Source organism: Podarcis erhardii (genome assembly GCF_964252035.2).
Source record: "Podarcis erhardii genome assembly, chromosome: 6".
NCBI classification, from domain to species: Eukaryota; Metazoa; Chordata; class Lepidosauria; order Squamata; family Lacertidae; genus Podarcis; species Podarcis erhardii.
The window spans coordinates 46786403-46805851 of NC_138510.1; the positions used below are offsets into that span (position 1 = coordinate 46786403).

The window sequence follows — 19449 nt, forward strand, 5'->3', positions numbered from 1 at the left end:
GGGATTTTTGAGAGTTGGGAAGGACTGGAGTTCTTTGCTTCCCCTCCCCCCACTTTCAGACATGTAGCTAGTGTGATATAAGGAACAAGTGAAAGGGAAGAACCATGTCCTCTATGCTCTTTGGAGAAAGGAGGAGATAGAAATGTAAAATATAAGTAAATAAGGACCTTCCCCTAATAATTACACCACAACAGAGTTCTCTTTTCAACTGGGATCTTACACTGTACTGTAGCATGCATAGCATAATAGTTAATTTAGCTCTATGAAGGAAGATTACAAGGAAGGGGGGAAGCAAAATAAAGCACACATTGTACGCGTGTGTCATAATATTGTAAATATGCTGCTGTAGCAATGAGACCAGAATTAGCTGTTGCTGAATGCTGTGCAAAGCCAGCTTTCCTGGAAATGTAAAAGTACTGCATGATAAGGGAAAGAGGAGAGATCCATGTCAAAGCTGCAAGCGAAGACCCGTACCTACAACAAAAGCTGGGGGAATCAAGACAAGAGAACTCCTTATGCCACATGTCCTTGAAGCTTCTGGTGCTGCTGACGAACTATGGTTGAAGACTGAAGAGTGAGTTAGATGGGCATGAGGCTGGGTTTGTAAAGCTCGTGCTGCGATTATGTTGCTGCAAGATCTATTTTTAATATCCTCTTCTCACTGGGGGGAAAATGCAGTGGGACACTTAAAATCAAAGAGAAGAGCCAGTGAGGAATATACTGTGGTACCTCGGGTTACATATGCTTCAGGTTACATATGCTTCAGGTTACAGACTCCACTAACCCAGAAAAAGTACCTCGGGTTAAGAACTTTGCTTCAGGATGAGAACAGAAATCGTGCTCTGGCAGCGTGGCGGCAGTGGGAGGCCCCATTAACTAAAGTGGTGTTTCAGGTTAAGAACAGTTTCAGTTTAAGAACGGACCTCCAGAACGAATTAAGTTATTAACCCGAGGTACCACTGTACCCCCAATACTATAGTTAGCTCTTAATGTAATTTCTTTGATTCCAGTAAAGACTATCTAGGGGGTGGGAAAAAAAGGATTGACCTTTAAGTGAATTAGAGTGCCCCCCAACTGTGTATGGATATCCATCTTCCTCCTCTTGAGATAATAAAGATGATGAGATCCTAGCACTGACACAACACAAAAGGCAACCTCATATGCACACTGAAGAAACTAGCAGATATTCAGATTACAAGTCCTTTTAAGATGGAGTAATTTAATTACTGCAGTTGTACCCACATTTTCCACTGAGATCAGGGTGGATACACTGTAGATAAGAGCCTGGCTCCATGGCTCCTCACCTTGCTCCCAGTTCTGGTCCATCCACTGCCATTTTCTTTCCAGTGCAATCCTCCACTATCTTATACATAACAGCATAGCCTCCTTCACAAACGGGCTGTTTCCTTTGGGAAAGGCAAACACTCCACATATCCAATGAACGCACTGTCCTTGCCGAAACTGTCCATTAGTGATTAAAGTTCCAAGCAAGCTCTGATTTGCCCATCACCTGGATGGTGAAACTGTGCGACCTCTTCCTCTGATGCAATCTGAGGGTGGTACAGGCCAAATCTATTCAAGTATTGTGATGGTGCCCCCTTCCTTCTGTCTCCAAAATACTTGTGACAGGCGAATACTTTAATCCACAATTGCAATGACAGACTTAAAACCAATTTCCTCCAGTCTCTTCAACCCCCAATAAGAAGGGTGTGTGTGTGTGTGTGTGCTCCTCTTTGAGAGACCCTTTTTTAACTGGTTGCAGTAAAAGCGGCTCAAATAGGTGTTTTTTCTCAACCAAAAATCAAGCAATATATTTATAGTGCATGTTTATGTAGTATATTTGTTCACATCATACATACTCTGCAGAAGATCTGAAAACTCAAGCTTTGGAAATATATTCCTAGTATGGATTCATTCAGCTCATCCACAAAAGTGTCTTGCCCACCAGATGTTGTCCAGGGATTGAACAGCTGAAGGATTCAAATTGCAGAAACAAGGAGAAAGGACAATAGGACCTCACTCATCAGCCCAAGGAACCATTGGAACCAACTGCTTTTCAAGCAAGAACACCAGCAAGGAAAGATCAGTCTGTCCCAAACTGGATATAGATGCCCACTTGAAGCTTACATCTTCATTCTGGCCTTGGAGATACTTTTCCTTTACTGTGTGTGATTCCCCCCCTTTTTTTCGTTGTAAGTCTGATGACAGGCCCCATCTTTAAACAGTCATGGCTTTCCCCCGCCCCAAATAATCCTGAGAAGAGTAGTTTGTTAAGGATGCTGAGAATTGCCAGGAGATTCCAATTCTCCTCACAGAGCTACAATTCTCAGAGCACCCTGGAAAGATAGATTGGTTGTTAAACGACTCTGGAAATTGTAGCTCTGTAGGGCAAATAAGAGTTTCCTAACAACTCCCAGCATCCTTAACAAACTACAGTTTCTGGGATTATCTGTTTAGAATGTTATGGTACTGCTTGAAATGTGTACAGCAGATTGGGCCTCTTTCTTTACTGGCATGAGCTGCTTTGCAAGACAATTATCTAGAGAGGGGTATAAAAAACAAACTCAACACAATACAGAAAAAAAATGTTATTTCTTGAGATGTATAGAAAAGAGGCAAACATTCTCCTCCTTTGTACTGCTGCTGTTTATTCTTTTCTCTCTCTTTTTCCAATCTCTACTTTCCAACTTTACAAAGTCATCACTGATATAAGTTATTTATAAAATATGTACAGAAAATTGCCACAGTAGTCATTCCGCCCTTTATAGTCCGTTCGGCTCATAAACCAAATGTCATAGCAAAAGACGCTTCCTCTGCCTTGGGGGTGGGAGAGAGGGATAAAGAGCTTGTTGTCAAACAAAAAAACCAGAAAGATTTCAAAGCCTTCAAGCAAATATTTACAGGTTTCAAGACAAAAAGCTATCTATGGTGCCATTTTGAGGATATAGAGGTTTGTGCAAGACTCAGAACTCTGTACAGTTCCATTTGTTATAATGATTTATCAGTGATATGTATATTGATTTCCATCATCCATACACTTACAGCAAGAACGCACAACTCAGATGACTTTGCATTCATTTTCTTGTACTTAGAAAGGAGTGAAAGAGACAGTTCTGGATTCATGGCTCCATGTTTTATCGATACAAATGGATGCCTTGAAAATAGCCCCTGAATCTTGTGTAACTTCAGAAACACACTGAATACCTTCCAGAAAGAGAAAAATTCAGTTCAATAATCCTTTGAGGCTTTCATAATTTGCATACAACGTGTGCCTTCAAGAGGATTCAGAATACAAAGAAGCTAGGCTTGTCATCTTTGGGTCCAGCTGGAATGGACTCTGGAACCTGCCCACCGCCACAAGGAAAATACAAACATGAAGTGTGTTTCTTCCTCCTAGAAACAATGTGTTTGTGCCTTCTAATAGGATTCAGTGAGTAACAAACAGCTTGAGTGAAGATGATGTCTTTAATCAGTCAATAAAGCAAGTTAAGCACGGATAGTGACAAAGGGCAAAGCTACCTGTGTTCTTGGTTTTTATGGCAATATTTTTACTTTGTTGTTTTCTTTTCTGTTACCTTCGGTGGCAGCTAGGCTGGCTAGAAAGAGACGTGTAGGCCTCCAGCAACCCTGCCACCTTCCCTTCCTTTCCTTTCCCCATTTTTATAGTAAAATAAGGTGAAGTAGCTGGAGGCCAGTACTTTGCTTTCCAGCCTCTCTTGTCTAAAACTCTGTGGGAGGGACCTGGCCTGGTAAGCTTGAGTGATACTACCATGTCTGTTTGTGTAATTTGTTGTAGGATGCTTGTTTTTGTTTTCTTTGGGGGTACCTTGTCTGTGTGTTGTGAGGGATTGGGTGTGTTTGTTTTGAGGCAGAGGTGTCTTGCCTGTTGTTGTTGTTGTTGTTGTTTAGTGTGTATGTGTGTTACCTGTTTTGGGGTGTGGGAAATTTGTCTGTTTATTGGGGGGGCTGCCTGTTTTTTGTTTGTTCGGACTAGATGCTTTGCCTTTTTTTAGTTTCTCACACAAATTATTATAACCAGGCTGGTTCCCAAAACAGCCATTTTGTCATGGTATCCATGACTTTATCGGATTGCCACATGTGCCTTTGGTCCCAGAAAGGTTGGGAGACCCTGAACTAAAAGCAACTATCCAGGAACAAAGCGTTGTTCCATTGGGTTAAAAGCAACCACTGTGATAATTCACCCTTTTCCCTCCTTTCCTCCCTTCCAGCAGACTTTGGTGAAAATGTGGAAAGCTGAACCTACAGCTCAGGTGGTTGTTCCAATCTTTGTCCTCAAAGCACACAGAAAGCAAATCATACCATTCCTTAGCTGTAACCACTGTTGAATGAAATGCAGAGATTGCTTCTTGATCTGATATCCTAGCCTTCCCTTGTGCTACATAGTTTTATTCCATGGTGAAGTGGTAAAAAGTATGGATGGATAAGTCTATTTCTGCTCCATGTTAGTAACACATGCATTCCTTCATAAATTCATTCATAAATCACATGTGATCCATTTCTGCATCAATTTGCATTTTTAAAAACCTGCACGAAAGTTCACATATAACCTTTTTTTCACAAGACACACATTTCTGGATACATTTCAACCTTAAATAGGCATTTGTAAACACATTCTGGTATATATTTTTCTCTGGGTTTCTTTTTTAGTGAACAACTGCATCTCAAAATCTGGAGAAGTGTTAAAACCTAAGAATAACTGCATACTGTAAGCAGAAGCAATTACAGTAAGCCCACAACTTACATGGGGGTTGCATTTGGGGGATAGCACCTAAAGTCAACATCGCATATAGTCAAAACACATTGGGCGCAATGGCAGGTAGAATGCCAAAGGCTTTTTTCCCAGTCACTGGCTTCCTTTCCAACCCTTATTTATTTATTTAAAAATGCCAACTGTGCAAAGTTAAATGCACACAAGTTAAATGTACATAAGTTGTGGGCTTACTGCATTTGTTCATTTAAAAAAACTCAGTACCTAGAAATGAACCTGTGTGGCCCCTTAAGTGATCTAGCAATCTTCCTATAAGAACAGTAGCCGGGAGCTGCTGATTCCTAATGTCAGTCTCAATATGGACATCTTCTCTGGCTTTGTTTCAAATGGAGGCAGTTGCACACAGCACTTAAAGCATTAAGCATTGCTAAGAAGGCAGAGCTGAGCTGCATGCCAAGCTTCACCATTTTGGCCAAATACCACACCCCTGCACTGTAATGCACATTTGTTTGACCAAGTTTGACCCCAGTGTGCCTTGACCTAACAAGTCAGTTCCCCCCCCCCCCCACACACACACACACACCACCAACAATCATCAGCATCCAATGACATGGAGAACATTTTATTTCCTTTTCTTTGTCTGTGCAAGTGAGCAGACAAGCTTTGTTTTGACTGTGTGTCAAGCGGGGAGGTGTGAGTCAACAGGGCCTTTGTACAAACTGCAGTTCTCATGTACAAACAACACAAATACATGTGATGAGGAGCAGATCCATTTCCACAAATGTGTGCTGAATACATAGAATCATAGAATCATAAAGTTGGAAGGGTCCATCTACAGAGTCATCTAGTGTGCCCCCCCTCCCTGCAATGCTGGAATATTTTGCCCAACGTGGAACCCAGGACCCTGAGATTAGAATCTCATGCTGTACCGAGTGAGCTATCCCAGGTGTTCTGGGCAGGTATTTGCCCAGAGGAATGCTTGCACAAATGGTTATAGGATGCACACAACTATTGCAGAGAGGGAATTATGTAGATTACAAGTAGATACCATCAACAGGGTTATGCTAGACTGTGCACTCCTGTATGTGTATGGCATACAACATTTGTGCATAAAAGAAAAAATGGGTGAGAGGAACTCATAAACCAGAGCTCAGTTGAGTGAGCCCATTTCCATTTCCTGGTTCCAAAGTGTGGCAGGTCACCAAAGGTCAAACTGTCCATAGCCTATGCAGGTGACACTTGGCTGGAGGAGATAGAGGATACCTCAGTTTTGCTTTGGGATACAGTTGATGAGACATCATCGTCCCCAAAGGGGTTCTTGCCACAGCAGATTGTGGTGATCATGCAATTACGGAACTGGAAAGAGAAAAAGAGAACAGAGATGCTCTGGAACAATTAATGTGTACCACACAGAGAAGCTCAGCTGCAAGGGAGATATTCTGGTAGAAAGCAGAGGGTCTCTGCATGCCTCGTTGGGCTGTCAACTCTAGGCATATTAACCGTCATCACAAATATGTGTTTTCAGAGTAGCAACTCAGTGGCAGTATGACATTCCAATTAACTCATGTAGTAGAATAAGATACACTATTGCATCCACTTGGACTTTGGACTTGGTTAGCAGGAATTGACATTAACTGATAACCACTGAGATTTAATTGTTTTTATGTTCCCCCTTTGACAAAGACATTTATCAAGAGAGCTATATTAACATTCAGAACTGTAATGTCCGAAACCTGCAAATGAAGACTTCTAACACCACCTGGGGTTGAGGTTATTATTTAAGAGAGGAATATGCAATGTTTTAAGTTCAGAGAAGTTGGCAATGGAGTCTATTGGAGGGGAAGTCGGGTTCATTTCCCAATTCGGGGGGAATCTCACCTGTTTGTTCATGAGGACATAGATGATGGGATTGTAGAGGGACGAGCTCTTTGAGAAGAAGGCAGGCACTGACATGAGCGTAGCAGAAAAGTCTGCCCCTTTGTTGGTGAAGATCCAGAATGCCACCACAGCATAGGGGGTCCAGGCAAGCATAAACCCTAGCACCATCAAGATCACCATGCGGGTAACTTCTTTCTCTGCCTTCTGGGTGCTTGCAGACTCTTGTTGCTGAGCAGCTGCCTGGGGGTGCAAGAGAAGACAGTTACTCAAAAGGGCTCTCTCCAGCCAAGCAGCTATGGAGCTATTTCAACATCACCCTCAGAGTTGAGTTGCAGTTGCCTTGAACATCAGAAGAAGGCAGTAGACTGTTGTCCTCCAGTAGCCAAAACAGGACTGGCAACTGAAAGCTGTTCCATCATTTGTCCTTCCCTGCAGGGAAGTGGATGTTGGTGCTCATATCTTCTCTTTCCCCACTCCAGATTCCATTTGTCCAGGCAACCAGAAGAAGTCTATCTGCTGGTTTCTCCCTTTGGTTAAAGCAAGTGGAAGCTGTGGCTGTGAATTGGTCACAGTCCCCACTTCCTTTGGGTTGGGGGAGGTAAGTTCTCTGAGATATCTCCTATATTCTTCCAGTGGTCAAAACAAGTGGTGGGGAAATGAGTTTCAAACATTTCCTCATGTAAGAGGCTAATGTCTGAATTGGCCCTTCCATGAGACCAGAGGCCTAGAATATTTGGGGCTCAGATCACATTCACACCACACTTTATGATATCACTTTAAACAGTCCTGGCTTCCCAAAGAATTTTGGGAGCTGTTGTCTGCTAAGGGTTCTGAGTGTTGTTTGAAGACCCCTATTCTCCTCACAAAACTACAGTTCCCAGAATGGTTTAACAGTAAATCCTGTTTCACAGGGAATTCTGGGAACTGTAGCTCTGTGGGGAGAAATCAGGGTCTCCTAACAACTCTCCCATAATTCTCTGGGGGAAGCCATGGGTGTCTAAAATGGTATGATATTGCTTTATATGTATGGTGTGAATGTGGCCTGAGAAGCAACAAAACAGACCAGGTGCACCTATAAAGTTGTCCCCAATTCGGAGATCCTTGTGGATATACAAATTCCACTATTACATATTACAAATGACTTGTGATCTTGCCTATTCAAAGTTTGTAGCCTTCCCATTTGTCTCCCTTATAGAGCCTCCATAAAACCTAGATGCATATATAACAGTGAAGTCATGCCCAGCTATCTCTATGGCCGCCCATCAGGGTGGAACCAGCCTGCAGCATCCCGGAGACAGTCCAGTGTACACCTATTGCTCTTGGCCTCTGCCTCCTCATACCTTGAGTGTGGAGGGAGATACACTACCTCTCGGACTTTGCATATGAGCCGCCCATAGGAAAAGAAGATGACCACCACAGGGATAACGAAGTGGATGACAAACATATAGACAACGTAGGACTCATTGTGGTAATCAGGGTTGAGGGTGTAGTAGTCTGGGCCACAGGAACACTGCATCCCCTCAGGTATATATCTGTGAACAACAACAAAAACAAGTCAGTAAAGATGTTTATCTTACACAAAGCCTTTGGATCAGTACAAGAGTCACTGGCTCAAGTAGAGTTGTTGCCACCAAATTTCACCTATAAGTCAAATTGTCAGCTAAATTTGGAGGTTCTTTCTGAGGTGAAACTTCTGAGGGTTTCAAAGGAAACACGAAGAATGTAGTTAAAACTAACAACTTTTCTCAGAGCAACTGCACACCTCCCTAAATAGCCATTAACTAAATTTCAACATTAATGTGGAGGCGCTCACTTATCTGCAGCCTCTAAGAAGTTATGAGGGAAGCAAGAAAGCCTGCAAATTGTTTCAGGATGATTCCACTGATTCCCAGTTGATAGCATTAACTGAAGTCATTATAATTCCAGAATATCTTTCTGTGAAGTTTCTCTAGCAGTTTCCTGTCTTTGCACTCCCTTCTACATCTCCCTTCAACAGTTCAGAGATGCACCAGAGATTCTTGCAGCATTCCATAGTCGCTTTCAACCTGGTCTCAGACATGTTCATCCACTATCCTTTAGTGTGAACTTTGAGTTCCACTTTCAGCACACAGTTCTTTCCAGGCACTTCCATCCAATCCAGAGAAGTCCTGGGCTATATTCATCGTAGGCTAATAAGGGACCATAGTGTTTTTCTGGAAGATTGCTCACCTAGTGCCTCTCTCCGAGATCAGTTGTGTCTCCAGAATTTTTGGGCAGGAGATGATTTGACAAAGGAGGTACAGTGGTACCTCGGGTTAAGAACTCAATTCGTTCCAGAGGTCCGTTCTTAACCTGAAACTGTTCTTAACCTGAGACACCACTTTAGCTAATGGGGCCTCCCGCTGCCACCGTGTGATTTCTGTTCTCATCCTGAGGTAAAGTTCTTAACCAGAGGTATTATTTCTGGGTTAGCAGAGTCTGTAACCTGAAGCGTCTATAACCTGAAGTGTCTGTAACCTGAGGTACCACTGTACATCCAGTGATATATAACCACCTCCTGCTTACTCTAAAGCAAGAGTGGGCAACCTTTTTCTGTCAAAAACCACATTCCCTTGACGGTGATCTGTGGAGGTCCACATGCTATTGGTAGGTGAAACCAAAACCAGTAGCCGGCAGAGTCAGAACTGAAACAGGTTTAGGGAGCACAGAGGAAAAGAGAGGAGGGAAATTCCTCTTACGCAGGGGGATTTCATTAGCCATGCATATATGCTACACTGAATTTCACCAGTATAAGTTACATGTGTTTTATCTCTTTCTAGCTAGTGTTGATTTTAAACATCTTTGAATGTTTTTAAATGCCTGCTTTTAACTGTTTTTATCAAGAATTTTTATGTTTCATTTATAGGGTGGTACAGTCAAGTGGTATACAAAAATTTGCTAAATAAATACATTGAATGAATGAAAAGAATAGAAAAAGAATAGAAAACAGGCAAATCTGATCTAGTCATCAACTGAAAGTCTTATGATTAATTAAAATGTCTAGGGAACACTGTCATATTCAAGCAATGACACCACATGCAGGGATCACCGGCTTTATTCTCTGGGGGACCCGGTGCCTCCTGCTCCCAGTCTCACAGGGACAATGCCATGCCATCATGTATATTCACTTGGAAGGAGGCAACAAATGAGTTGAACACATTCCCAATGCGCTCCAAGCCGGCATGTTGCAGTTGGATGTATAACATCAGTTTGTTGTGACGCTCGCTGCCTCCCACGGGGAACTATCGATTTAGTCTAATCTCTGCGCAGCTGAGTGCGTGTGGTTGAACTTGTCAGACACCTGATCGCGTTGTGGCAAGCAGATGAGGAAGGGAACAGAGATTATGTGGGTCCTTGAGGGCACTGCTAACTCTAAGGAGTCTGTAATTTGCAGCTGCCAAAGGAAGTGGAGCAGGGGAGTATCGAAGTGCCCATTTGCCAGGTCCTTATGCCTAAGTAGCACACAGCTAAGTTGTAAATAGAATTATAAACAATGCTTTGGAAGCAGAGCTGTGGAAGCCTAGTCTTAAATGTTCACTTGAGCTGCATGTAACATAGTGTGTAATAATAAGAGAGCATGCTAGAGCATTACTGCTTGATAAGGCACTAATATATTAAATACTGATGCTTTCCACTTGTACATATGGGAGAGGTCTGTTGACCTGAACACCATTAGCACTCCATGAAAATTACTAAAATTCACCAGTATGTCCAGGACTGCAGTTAAGATTTACCACCAATGGGGGGACAAAGGGGCAGTTCCGCCAGGCGAAAAATTATTAGAGGCACAAAATTTCAACACCCACTGTTGCCTCAATACAGCTACGTGCTTCCATCGCTGGGGTCCGTTGAAAATGGCTTCTCCATGGGAACCAAGAAGTGACCTCTCCAGACAACTGGACAACTTCTCTTTTCTTATCTCCTGGGTGGGCAATCTCCTGGGTGGTGCAGATGCCATTAGGCAGATGAACACATGCATATTCTGCCAGGTCCCATCCCCCCCCCCCCACATGGCCCTGGGTACTGGCAACCCACACTAGGCCACTGCAACCAATGGTGAGGTTTTTCGGTAATGGCTACTGATTTTGTGTTTCCATATACTAAGGACCAGAAACAGTCAGATGTAGAAGAAAACTGTTCAGCTTAGATTTTGGGGGCGGCACACAAACTATTGCCTTTTTTTCAAAAAGGGCTTGAATTTGTGTTTCTCGATCAGCAGGCCTCCAATGCCCCATGGCAAACTGCTTTTGAAATGGAGATGAAATTCCAAAGGTGTTTGTGATGCAGCATAAAGGCTGCCATTCAAAGAAAAAAAAGTCAAGCATCTTGCTGGGCACCCCATGGGCTCTGTGGATCTTGGCCATTGTGTGTGAAGAAAAAGATTAGGTGTGTGAGTCACTGCTTTTACTTTGCTGGTGCAAACCTTGGATTTGGGAAGCTAAATGGAAGCTGTGGGGAATATTTCTGTGTTGGAAGGCTGGAAATGGAGATACTGAATAGACAGCCTTCTATGGTAGAGAAATCCCTTGTCTTTCCATTGAACTGTAAGCAAATACTAAGGCAATTCACGATGCCCGGCATGGTGACCCAGTGCAGATTATCACCCAGCTCCTTCCCATTATTGCTGTTCAGAAGTAAATGGCAATTGATTAAGCACCACATCTGAAAAGCATGACCTCAGCTTCCCTTACTTGCACGAGGAAACCCACAGACTCTGAGAATGACACAAATGCATACGGATCTACTGAGTGGTTCAAGGCTGTTAAAATGGGACTCACCATCTTTTCGTTAAAGCTAAGGTTAATTTGTAGCAGCTGCTGGAGTAGAAATAGATGGTCTCTGTGTGCACGTGTGCTTAAAAGAGATGCTGTGTGTGTGCCCGGGCACATGTGCAAGTATGCATGCACAAATATGCCTCGGGCACTCCAGAAGAGAAAGCAGCTGTTAAATGGAGCACAGCAGGTGGGACATGGCATTAGACAATTGCATTACAAGCAGCCAGCACTTCCACTAAACTCTCAGCTTAGTACAGAGAATCTCTCCTCTCCTGGGCGCTTCACCCCCTTCACTTAAGGGCTTGGGCTTCTCAGACTAAATAGTGGAAAGTTTAGAAGACTCCGGGTGACTTGTGAAGTCCTCATATAACCAATTTTATGGCATGCCAAACTGACTTTGCCCTTATCCACTCAACTCACCCACATTCTCACTGCATGAGTGAGTGGGCCTGAAATTAGAGAATTAATGGTTCTACTGAGAATGATGCCTCAAACTGAGATGCCTCAGTTGTCTGCCATGAGTGAGACCCCATGGAGATATTTAATAATAATAATAATTTTATTATTTATACCCCACCCATATGGCTGGGTTGCCCCAGCCACTCTGGGTGGCTTCCAACGCATATAAAAACATAATAAAAGTCAAACATTAAAAACTTCCTGATACAGGGCTGCCTTCAGATATCTTCTAAAAGTTTGTAGTTCTTTATCTCCTTGACATCTGGGAGGGCATTCCACAGGGAGGGAAATATTTAGAAGCTGATGTCAGAAATTGACAGAATCATCATACAACAGGTCCCCAGATTAATCTGGAACAGGGTGATTTCATCTCTATGATGAACTTTTGCCAAAATGCATGGAAATGCATTCAAATTTACTCATTCTTATGTGAATATAAGGAAATTGCACATACAGGCTTGGATGTGCAGGCATTCCCAAAATTTCTGTTCAATTCTGCTTCCATATCTGATATTGTACAGTACTCCAAGTGCCAGCCTTGGTAAGTAAATGGGATTGATGCCTATGAAAAGAGATCAAGTCTATAGCTGTTCCCATAATTACTTCTTAGCTAGTCAGTTCCTAACTACCGGTAATTGGATTTCAGTATTTAGTCAGTGCAACATAGTACCCCAGTGTTGTATATAATGCAAAACTATCATTTTTACTTACCTGGACCAACCAAAAAGGGGTGGACATGCACAGGATAGGGACATAACCCAAGTAAAAGCAATGCCCATCAAGGCATGGGAGGAAGAGAAGCGGAAGTTTCCCATTGGTTTACAGACCACGATGTAGCGCTCTATGGCAAGAACAACCAGCGACCAGAGAGCAACCTGACCTGCAAGTAATAAGGGGGGGAGAAACACAAAGCAATGAAATGCAATTAATGTATATAGGTTGGTTGGATGCCCTTTGTGGGGGTTTGCCTAATTCAGGTCTTTTTAAGACAGCACAGAAGCATGATGGGGAATCAGGAGCCTCGTAGTTTACATTACATCATCTGAGTCCACATTTAATGGAAGATGGTCTGCAAGACCTGTGGTGCACGGCATGGCGATGCAAAAGCTCCTGACAAAATGCCAACAGTGGTATAAGTATTATCATCCTTTGATTGTGTACATGAGCATATGGGCCTATTAATCTCTTTATCAAATGTAATCAAAACTCAGGGGATTATCTGAGCCTAGGCTGCGCCTTAAGCCTATTAATGCCCCCAGCATGTGATTATCCAGTGATAAGTATGCAGGGTTTCATGTTGGAAAGGCAGCTGCCGCTTTTATATCTAGACTGTTCTTTTCACTCTCCATTTGAAATATAACATATTCTCTCCCCCGCCCCCCAGATGGTATCTCACTTACAGTGTTGTTTTCCTGTGGACCTAGGGCAAGTTTTTGTCTTAAGTTTAAAGTGTAAAGTGATGCTTCACATTTTCCTGTTGCGTCATGAACATGCATGTGCCTTGTTTTGGAATTATTTGAATATACGCACATCCTTTTCATATAATCCTATTGGGACCTTATAATCACCATTTGGATTATTCTCTTGTTGTAGGGAATGCTTGTCAATGCTCATTTATAAACAACTCATTTATTTCAAAGCAAGAGAAAATGTGAGGGCAGGCGCATATCAGGAAATTCTGGGGCAAGTTTGATGCATTAAACAGAAGTGTAGAATTTGGTCAAAAATTGTGGCTTAACTGCAGCACTAAAATGGGAGCTTTCTCATTTCTTACTAAGGATTTAGTCTGCTCCAGCTCTTTGACTCCAGCTCTTTTTATTTTGGTTTATCCCTCCTTGTGTGATGAGATGTCCCACATCTACCGACCAACAAACAAGGCACACCACAACCATTACCAACTGATAGTGAAGATTTCGCTAGGGTTCAAGCTTGGCTGGTTTGGATTAGCCAACTAAATTACATGAGAAGGTTGCTCGTTTAGTGGGTGAATAAAGACAACATGCACTGATTCTGCTTTGAAAAGCATTGAGGGAGGCAGGGGGGCTCCCTCAAATCTCAGTTACATTTCTGAGACTCGTGAATCTGCTCCAGATTCCAGTTTGGCTACTACAGCACATAGCCAGAAGTGCAACAAATGCTGACATGTTGTGAAAGCGAATTACTTTTGCCTTGGAATCCTGCAGTACTGAAAGAGAAAACCCATCTGTGTAGCCAGTAGCAGCCTTGCAATCACTCCTGTTCGCTACATGGACAAGGGAGGAGAGCTGTCATCGGATGTGCTAAACACAGTTCCTAAAGAAACACATGGAACCCTTTGAAGTTGCACATTTATTATTGCAGAGATTTTTTTTTACCCAGCTCAAGCTAGAAACAAGTGACTTTTCTTTTCTTGATGCTCTTAATGACTTCTTTAGTCTCAGAGCTCCTACTAGGTGTCTCTTTGAGCCCATTCTTCATCACAAAAATACTGATAGAAGCCCCAGGCTATATTATCTTATTTCCCCTTTTCTGTTGTTTTTTGGGGGGTGGTTTGTGCAGAGCATTGAAGATGACTTCTAACTGCTTCGCCATTCTCACAGCACAACTAAAGATGCCAATAAACTTTGCCAAACTTGGGCCCAAAAAAGGACTTCAGTAGCACAAAGAAGAGGTGAATCTTCTCTGGCTTGGATTAAACTATTAGCTGAGAGGACTTCCTGGCTTAACCCTGCTTAGAAGGGCTGCATCCTGGAAAATTGCTGGTGTGACATAAACATCTATCCCCTTCAAGGAACCCTCTTGCCCCATGGATCTCCTAAAGAGAGAGGGCTTTTATCCCCAAAGCAGCAGTTTTTCCAGGTGCAGTCTTTGAAAGCAGCCAATATGCAAATAGATGGAAACCCTTATCTCCATCTGTTTGCACAGAAACTACTTTCAAAGATTGCAGCTGTGGGGGAAATAGCAAATTCAGATTGGATCTGAAATTAGGTGATCTGTTTCCTGATTACAGAGAGAATCATTTAGGTTATTTCCAAACCAAATCAGCACGAACCAGATGGAGTTCTACCATCTTTAGACACAATTAGGTTTGACCCACCAGGAGATCCAAGATTGGGATCTCCCACAGATTTTTTAAAGAACTAATAGCAGCTGGAGGATGGTGATCTGGTATATTTTTGCCTCCATGCAGATTCCCTAATAAAATTGCTCCCTTCCCCCAAGCTATTTTTCCTGTGGTGGAAATCAAAACGTGTTTCAAATGTTATTTTTATCAGTGTCTGGGAGTGTTTCTGTATAAAAAACATGGAATAAAAATTTTGAATACAAATAAATAAGAAAGATGTGGGGTAGTATGTTTTTTCTCTCAGAGAGCAAATAGCATGTTGGATAGAGGGTGCAGATTTTTAGTTCAGAAAAACCACATAGAATTGGGTTGCAAGCCTCAATGCCAGTACTGCAGTCCCAATCTGAATGTTCTCACTAGGGAGGTATTCACTTTTTTCAAAGGTTCGCATGAAGCCTTGATCATGGCTCTCTCATGTCATGTTTAGTTGTGTCCACAGGAATTGCTCCATGGCCTCACCCCATCTTGGAATGAGAGCTCACCTGAGAGCGCTTGGGCTTCCCTTTGACTCCAGGAAGCAGGAAGATGCTACTGGCAGGTTGTTCAATGGCTCCCAACTGGAGCACCTTGGCTGTGCCTTGAATCCATTTGCTCATTCTTCTCTTGCTCTTGCCATGCTTTTCCTTGACTCTCTCTGTTTCTTGCCACATCTCTTCCCTCCTCTCTGCCTGTTTACTGTTAGCTTCCGTCTGTACCTATTATGCTACCTATGTCCTGGCTTTCCCCCTGAAACTCAGTCCCTCTGAAACACACAAAACATCCTCTTCTCTGGCACAGCACCAATTTTTCTCCAAATGTCAACTGCCTTATCTCATTCCAAAACCATGATCATGGTTTGGACTGTTATGGTTTGGACTGTTTATTTAAAAATGGCTGGCATGTATAGCTTATCTTACAGTATGTCCATGTTAGTTATTTTGTATCGGCTGGTTGTGCTCCAGCTTTACAATAATATAGATTAAGCACAGATTTCACTTCTTCGCATTGAAATCAGTGAAATTTACAAGTTCCTACTTGTAACTAGATTTTTTGTCTATGTAGAAAACAATCGAAACCTTCGCCAAAACTTAGAGAGAATTGTGTGTTCAAGTATTAGCCTTAATATTCTGAAAAAGCAACATATGGTTAGCAGGCTGGTGTTTCCCTCTCAGGACCACAGCAAGAAGTGAAGTACATGGCACAGCCCAGTTTGGTCCTGCAATTGCCCTTTTAAGTTATATAGAGGGAAACAAATGCCAGGAACCCCCCCCCCCCCGACTATGTGGATTTTAAGGACTGTGTTCTACATGATTGCCTCCAATTCCCATAAGGAGCATCATGCAGATGTGCGCTGAGCATTTTCTTTGGCAGTGCAGAGAATAATGCAGCACCAGCTGTGTCCTTTCAGAGCCTCTTTTGGAGATGTGTCCAGTGGAATAAGAAGTGACATTTTTCATCTATTTGAGCATTAGACAAAATGTGAGAAATTTGCAGGACATGAGATACTTCTCAAGCAGAGGAAATAACAACACTGACTTGATTCCTAATCTAGTTAGGGGATAGGTTTTCATTTATCAATGGTAAATTTGCCTTCAGTTGAGTACCTCCCTGTTGTCTACCTGCATCTCCAAACATAAAGAATTGTATATATTTTATGGCATGCACATTGAAAATAAATGTGTGTTTCTATTTTTTGCGCGCACACAGGCTTGACATAATAGTAAAGATCATAGAGATTTCCTCACCCTTATAGGGTTGCCATACATCCAGAATTTCTCAGGCATACCTGGAATACTGCAGTGTCCAGGCAAAAATTGAAAAAATGTCTGGGGAGATCAGGATGTACAGCAACCCATGCTGTCAGTGTTGTTTTTGCTGATTTTCCTTTTTCAACAACTTTTGTGTCTGTATTTTCACTTTTTGAAATATGGCAACCCAAGTATATGTTAACTATATTAAAACTTGGCTTACTTTAGCCCTGGAGTGATGTCAGTGTGGTTGAACTAGGCATGGGCTTTGTTCCATGTGCCCAAGTAGGAGCTGTTTTATCCCTGAAATATTCATTCCAGAGAGCAAGGGCCAAAGATTCAGCATTGCCTAGTTTGTGTTCTCTCCAGATGGCAGAGAAACAACAGAGCACATAGACTCCATAGGGAAATGGTTTCCATAGGGTAATAATGTTCTCTTGCAACTTGCAATGCAGAAAAGCAGTTCTTAAATGAACTCCAATGGGTTTGCCAGAAGAGATACCCAATTCAATTTTATGCTGTTGGAAGCCTATGGGATAGAGTCTCCTGTCTGCATATGGCAACATCTCCTACTGCAAGTTTAGTGCACTGGAATTTATTTGTTGGACCGCTTCTCTTTCCATGTGAAACAATAATCTCCTGTCAGTAGGAATACTTAAGTAAAACGTTCCTTACAAACAGAAAGGATCTAGGGGGCACAACATTTTCTATTCATTCACTGGAACTGTGCTTTTCTTACTACAGATGGAATTTCATATTTCCCTGAGGATGTTGCACTGACATACACAAACCAGCCTCTACCAGATTTCCATCCTTTGAGATACAACCTACATGGAAACTGTCTCCATGTAGGAAAAATCATGTGTTGATTACCATACACAATGACTGCACACAGATATGTGTCACAGTGTGTACAATGCTTTTTAGGTAGGAATTTTGTCAAATGAGCAACCACAAGTCTTTGAACCAGTAGATACAATGAATAATGAAATATTTCATATATATTTTTAGTAATTATAGTTGAAGCAAATGAAGGGGGATTCATATCTTCATGAAGTTGGCCACTAATTCAAATAAAAAAATAATATATAAATGGGTCAGGATGGACAAAACTGTCCATTTTGGTTACCTAAGTTTCTCAATCTTAAAATGAGTTCGGTACATTTTTGGAGCGATAAGCTTTTCTTTTAAAAATCTTCATGAAAATTCATGAAGAACTTCTTCTAATAAACACATTTTTGTATGTATTTGACTAATGTACACATTTTTGCAAGCAATTTCCCCAATATAATTATTTTCACCAGTATATGCATTTTATAGGCATTTCTCCCTAACATACACATTTTTGTACATTTTGGTTGGTTGGAGAACTGCACTGCAAAATTCAGAGATGCACAAATTTCAAAGGATAGCTGTGTTTGGTTCACATATTCAAGATGTCTGATGATAAATGAACCCTACGTGGGCAGCGGAAGCTGAGCCAGCCATGCCGCTTCTCCCCACCGCTTGGCTAGTCATGTGCCACTGCTTCCTTGCAATGTTTCCATAGCTCATTGCTAGAGCATCTGCAAAAGATCCTAGGTTCAATCCCCTGACATCTCCCAGTATGGCAGGGAATTTTGAGTCTGAAATCCCAGAGAACCACTGACAGACAATGAAGACAATACTGAGTTAAGAGGACCACTCCTTTAACTCGGTACAAAGTAGTGCTGACTAATCCCCTCATGGATCTTACCTCCCAGTGTTGCAAAGAAGCCCTCAATGGCACAGCCGATGGGACCAAATATGAAGTAGCCATTCCAGGCTGTGTAGAAGGTGACCGTGAAGCCAAAGCAGGCCATGAAGAGGTCTGCTACCGCCAGGTTAACCAGGATATAGTTGAGCGGCTGTCGTAGCTTCTTATGTTTGAAGGTCACAAGGAGGGTGAGGAGGTTGATGGGCAGCCCAGTGGAGATGAGGAAGAAGATGTAGCAGCACACCATTTTGTACTTCCAGGGCTCTGCTAGGTAATACTGGGGATATTCAAAGGGGCTCCGCACCAGCCCTGTCTTGTTGGAAAGAGGCACATAAAAATTGATACCTTCTGTTCCATTCATGATTCACTTATTTAATCAACTGCTTCTTTTGGTTTTGCGGTTGTCTTTTTTGTTTTGTTTTTAAGTCAAATCGATTTGGGGTTCCCGCCCCCCAACTTTGATTATTTTTCTACGAACTCTAAAATAAATAGCAAATCCCCTAAGGGAATGCAGGGCTGGTGCGTCTGCCGTCATCTATGTCCCGGGGCTGGCGCAGCCAGGATCCAAAGGGGGTTTTTATACCCTCTGCCCAGTCCTGCTGGAGGGAGAGGAAGGAGCAGGGAGGGGAAGGGAGGATTAGGGTCTAGGCTAACTTTATATGACAAGGGCAATGGGATTGAGAGGGGCTGATGCTTTAAGCACCCTCTAAGCAGCTAGTTGGCCCCAAAACCTGCCCTAAGGCGTATTAGTTTCTACTAAGTGTTTAATATTATTTAAAGGGTTTGTTTTATTTAGAGATGAGGGGGGCAGCTAGACTGGCAGGTAGTTGTTATAGAAGAATGTTATATTTGTACCAAAATACAGAAAAGAAAAGAAAAATACACCCGTATGAAAGGATATGCAATTCCTTCCTTATGAAAATCAAACTGGTTGCAAACTTGCAAATCGAGAGAGAGAGAGAACTCTAGAGATAGTCAACAAGGTGCCTTCAGATGTTATTGGACTACCACTTTCATCATTCCCT

General features: G+C 42.3%; 1 protein-coding gene and 1 long non-coding RNA gene across 2 annotated transcripts; one reads left to right on the forward strand and one right to left on the reverse strand.

Moving 5' to 3' along the window:
- Positions 1-463: 463 nt before the first annotated feature.
- LOC309344410 lies at positions 464-7892 on the forward strand. The gene is made up of 3 exons (XR_014157710.1): positions 464-574; positions 7087-7205; positions 7803-7892. It is a non-coding gene; the product is annotated as an uncharacterized lncRNA (long non-coding RNA).
- LOC309344408 (green-sensitive opsin) lies at positions 5652-18949 on the reverse strand. The gene is made up of 5 exons (XM_081866759.1): positions 18425-18949; positions 12571-12739; positions 7974-8139; positions 6608-6847; positions 5652-6085 (listed from the first exon to the last, which is right to left on the reverse strand). The coding sequence occupies exons 1-5, from the start codon at positions 18783-18785 to the stop codon at positions 5954-5956; spliced, it is 1068 nt and encodes a 355-aa protein (XP_081722885.1). The 5' UTR covers positions 18786-18949; the 3' UTR covers positions 5652-5953.
- Between the last annotated feature and the right edge of the window lie 500 nt (positions 18950-19449).

Coding starts and splice junctions, on each gene's coding strand:
- LOC309344408 (XM_081866759.1), bottom strand. CDS start 18,785: ATGAATGGAACAGAAGGTATCAATTTTTATGTGCCTCTTTCCAACAAG. Junction 12,740..18,424: donor CTTCTTTGCAACACTGGGAG/GTAAGATCCATG, acceptor TATTACTTGCAG/GTCAGGTTGCTCTCTGGTCG. Junction 6,086..6,607: donor ATGTCCTCATGAACAAACAG/GTGAGATTCCCC, acceptor TTCTCTTTCCAG/TTCCGTAATTGCATGATCAC.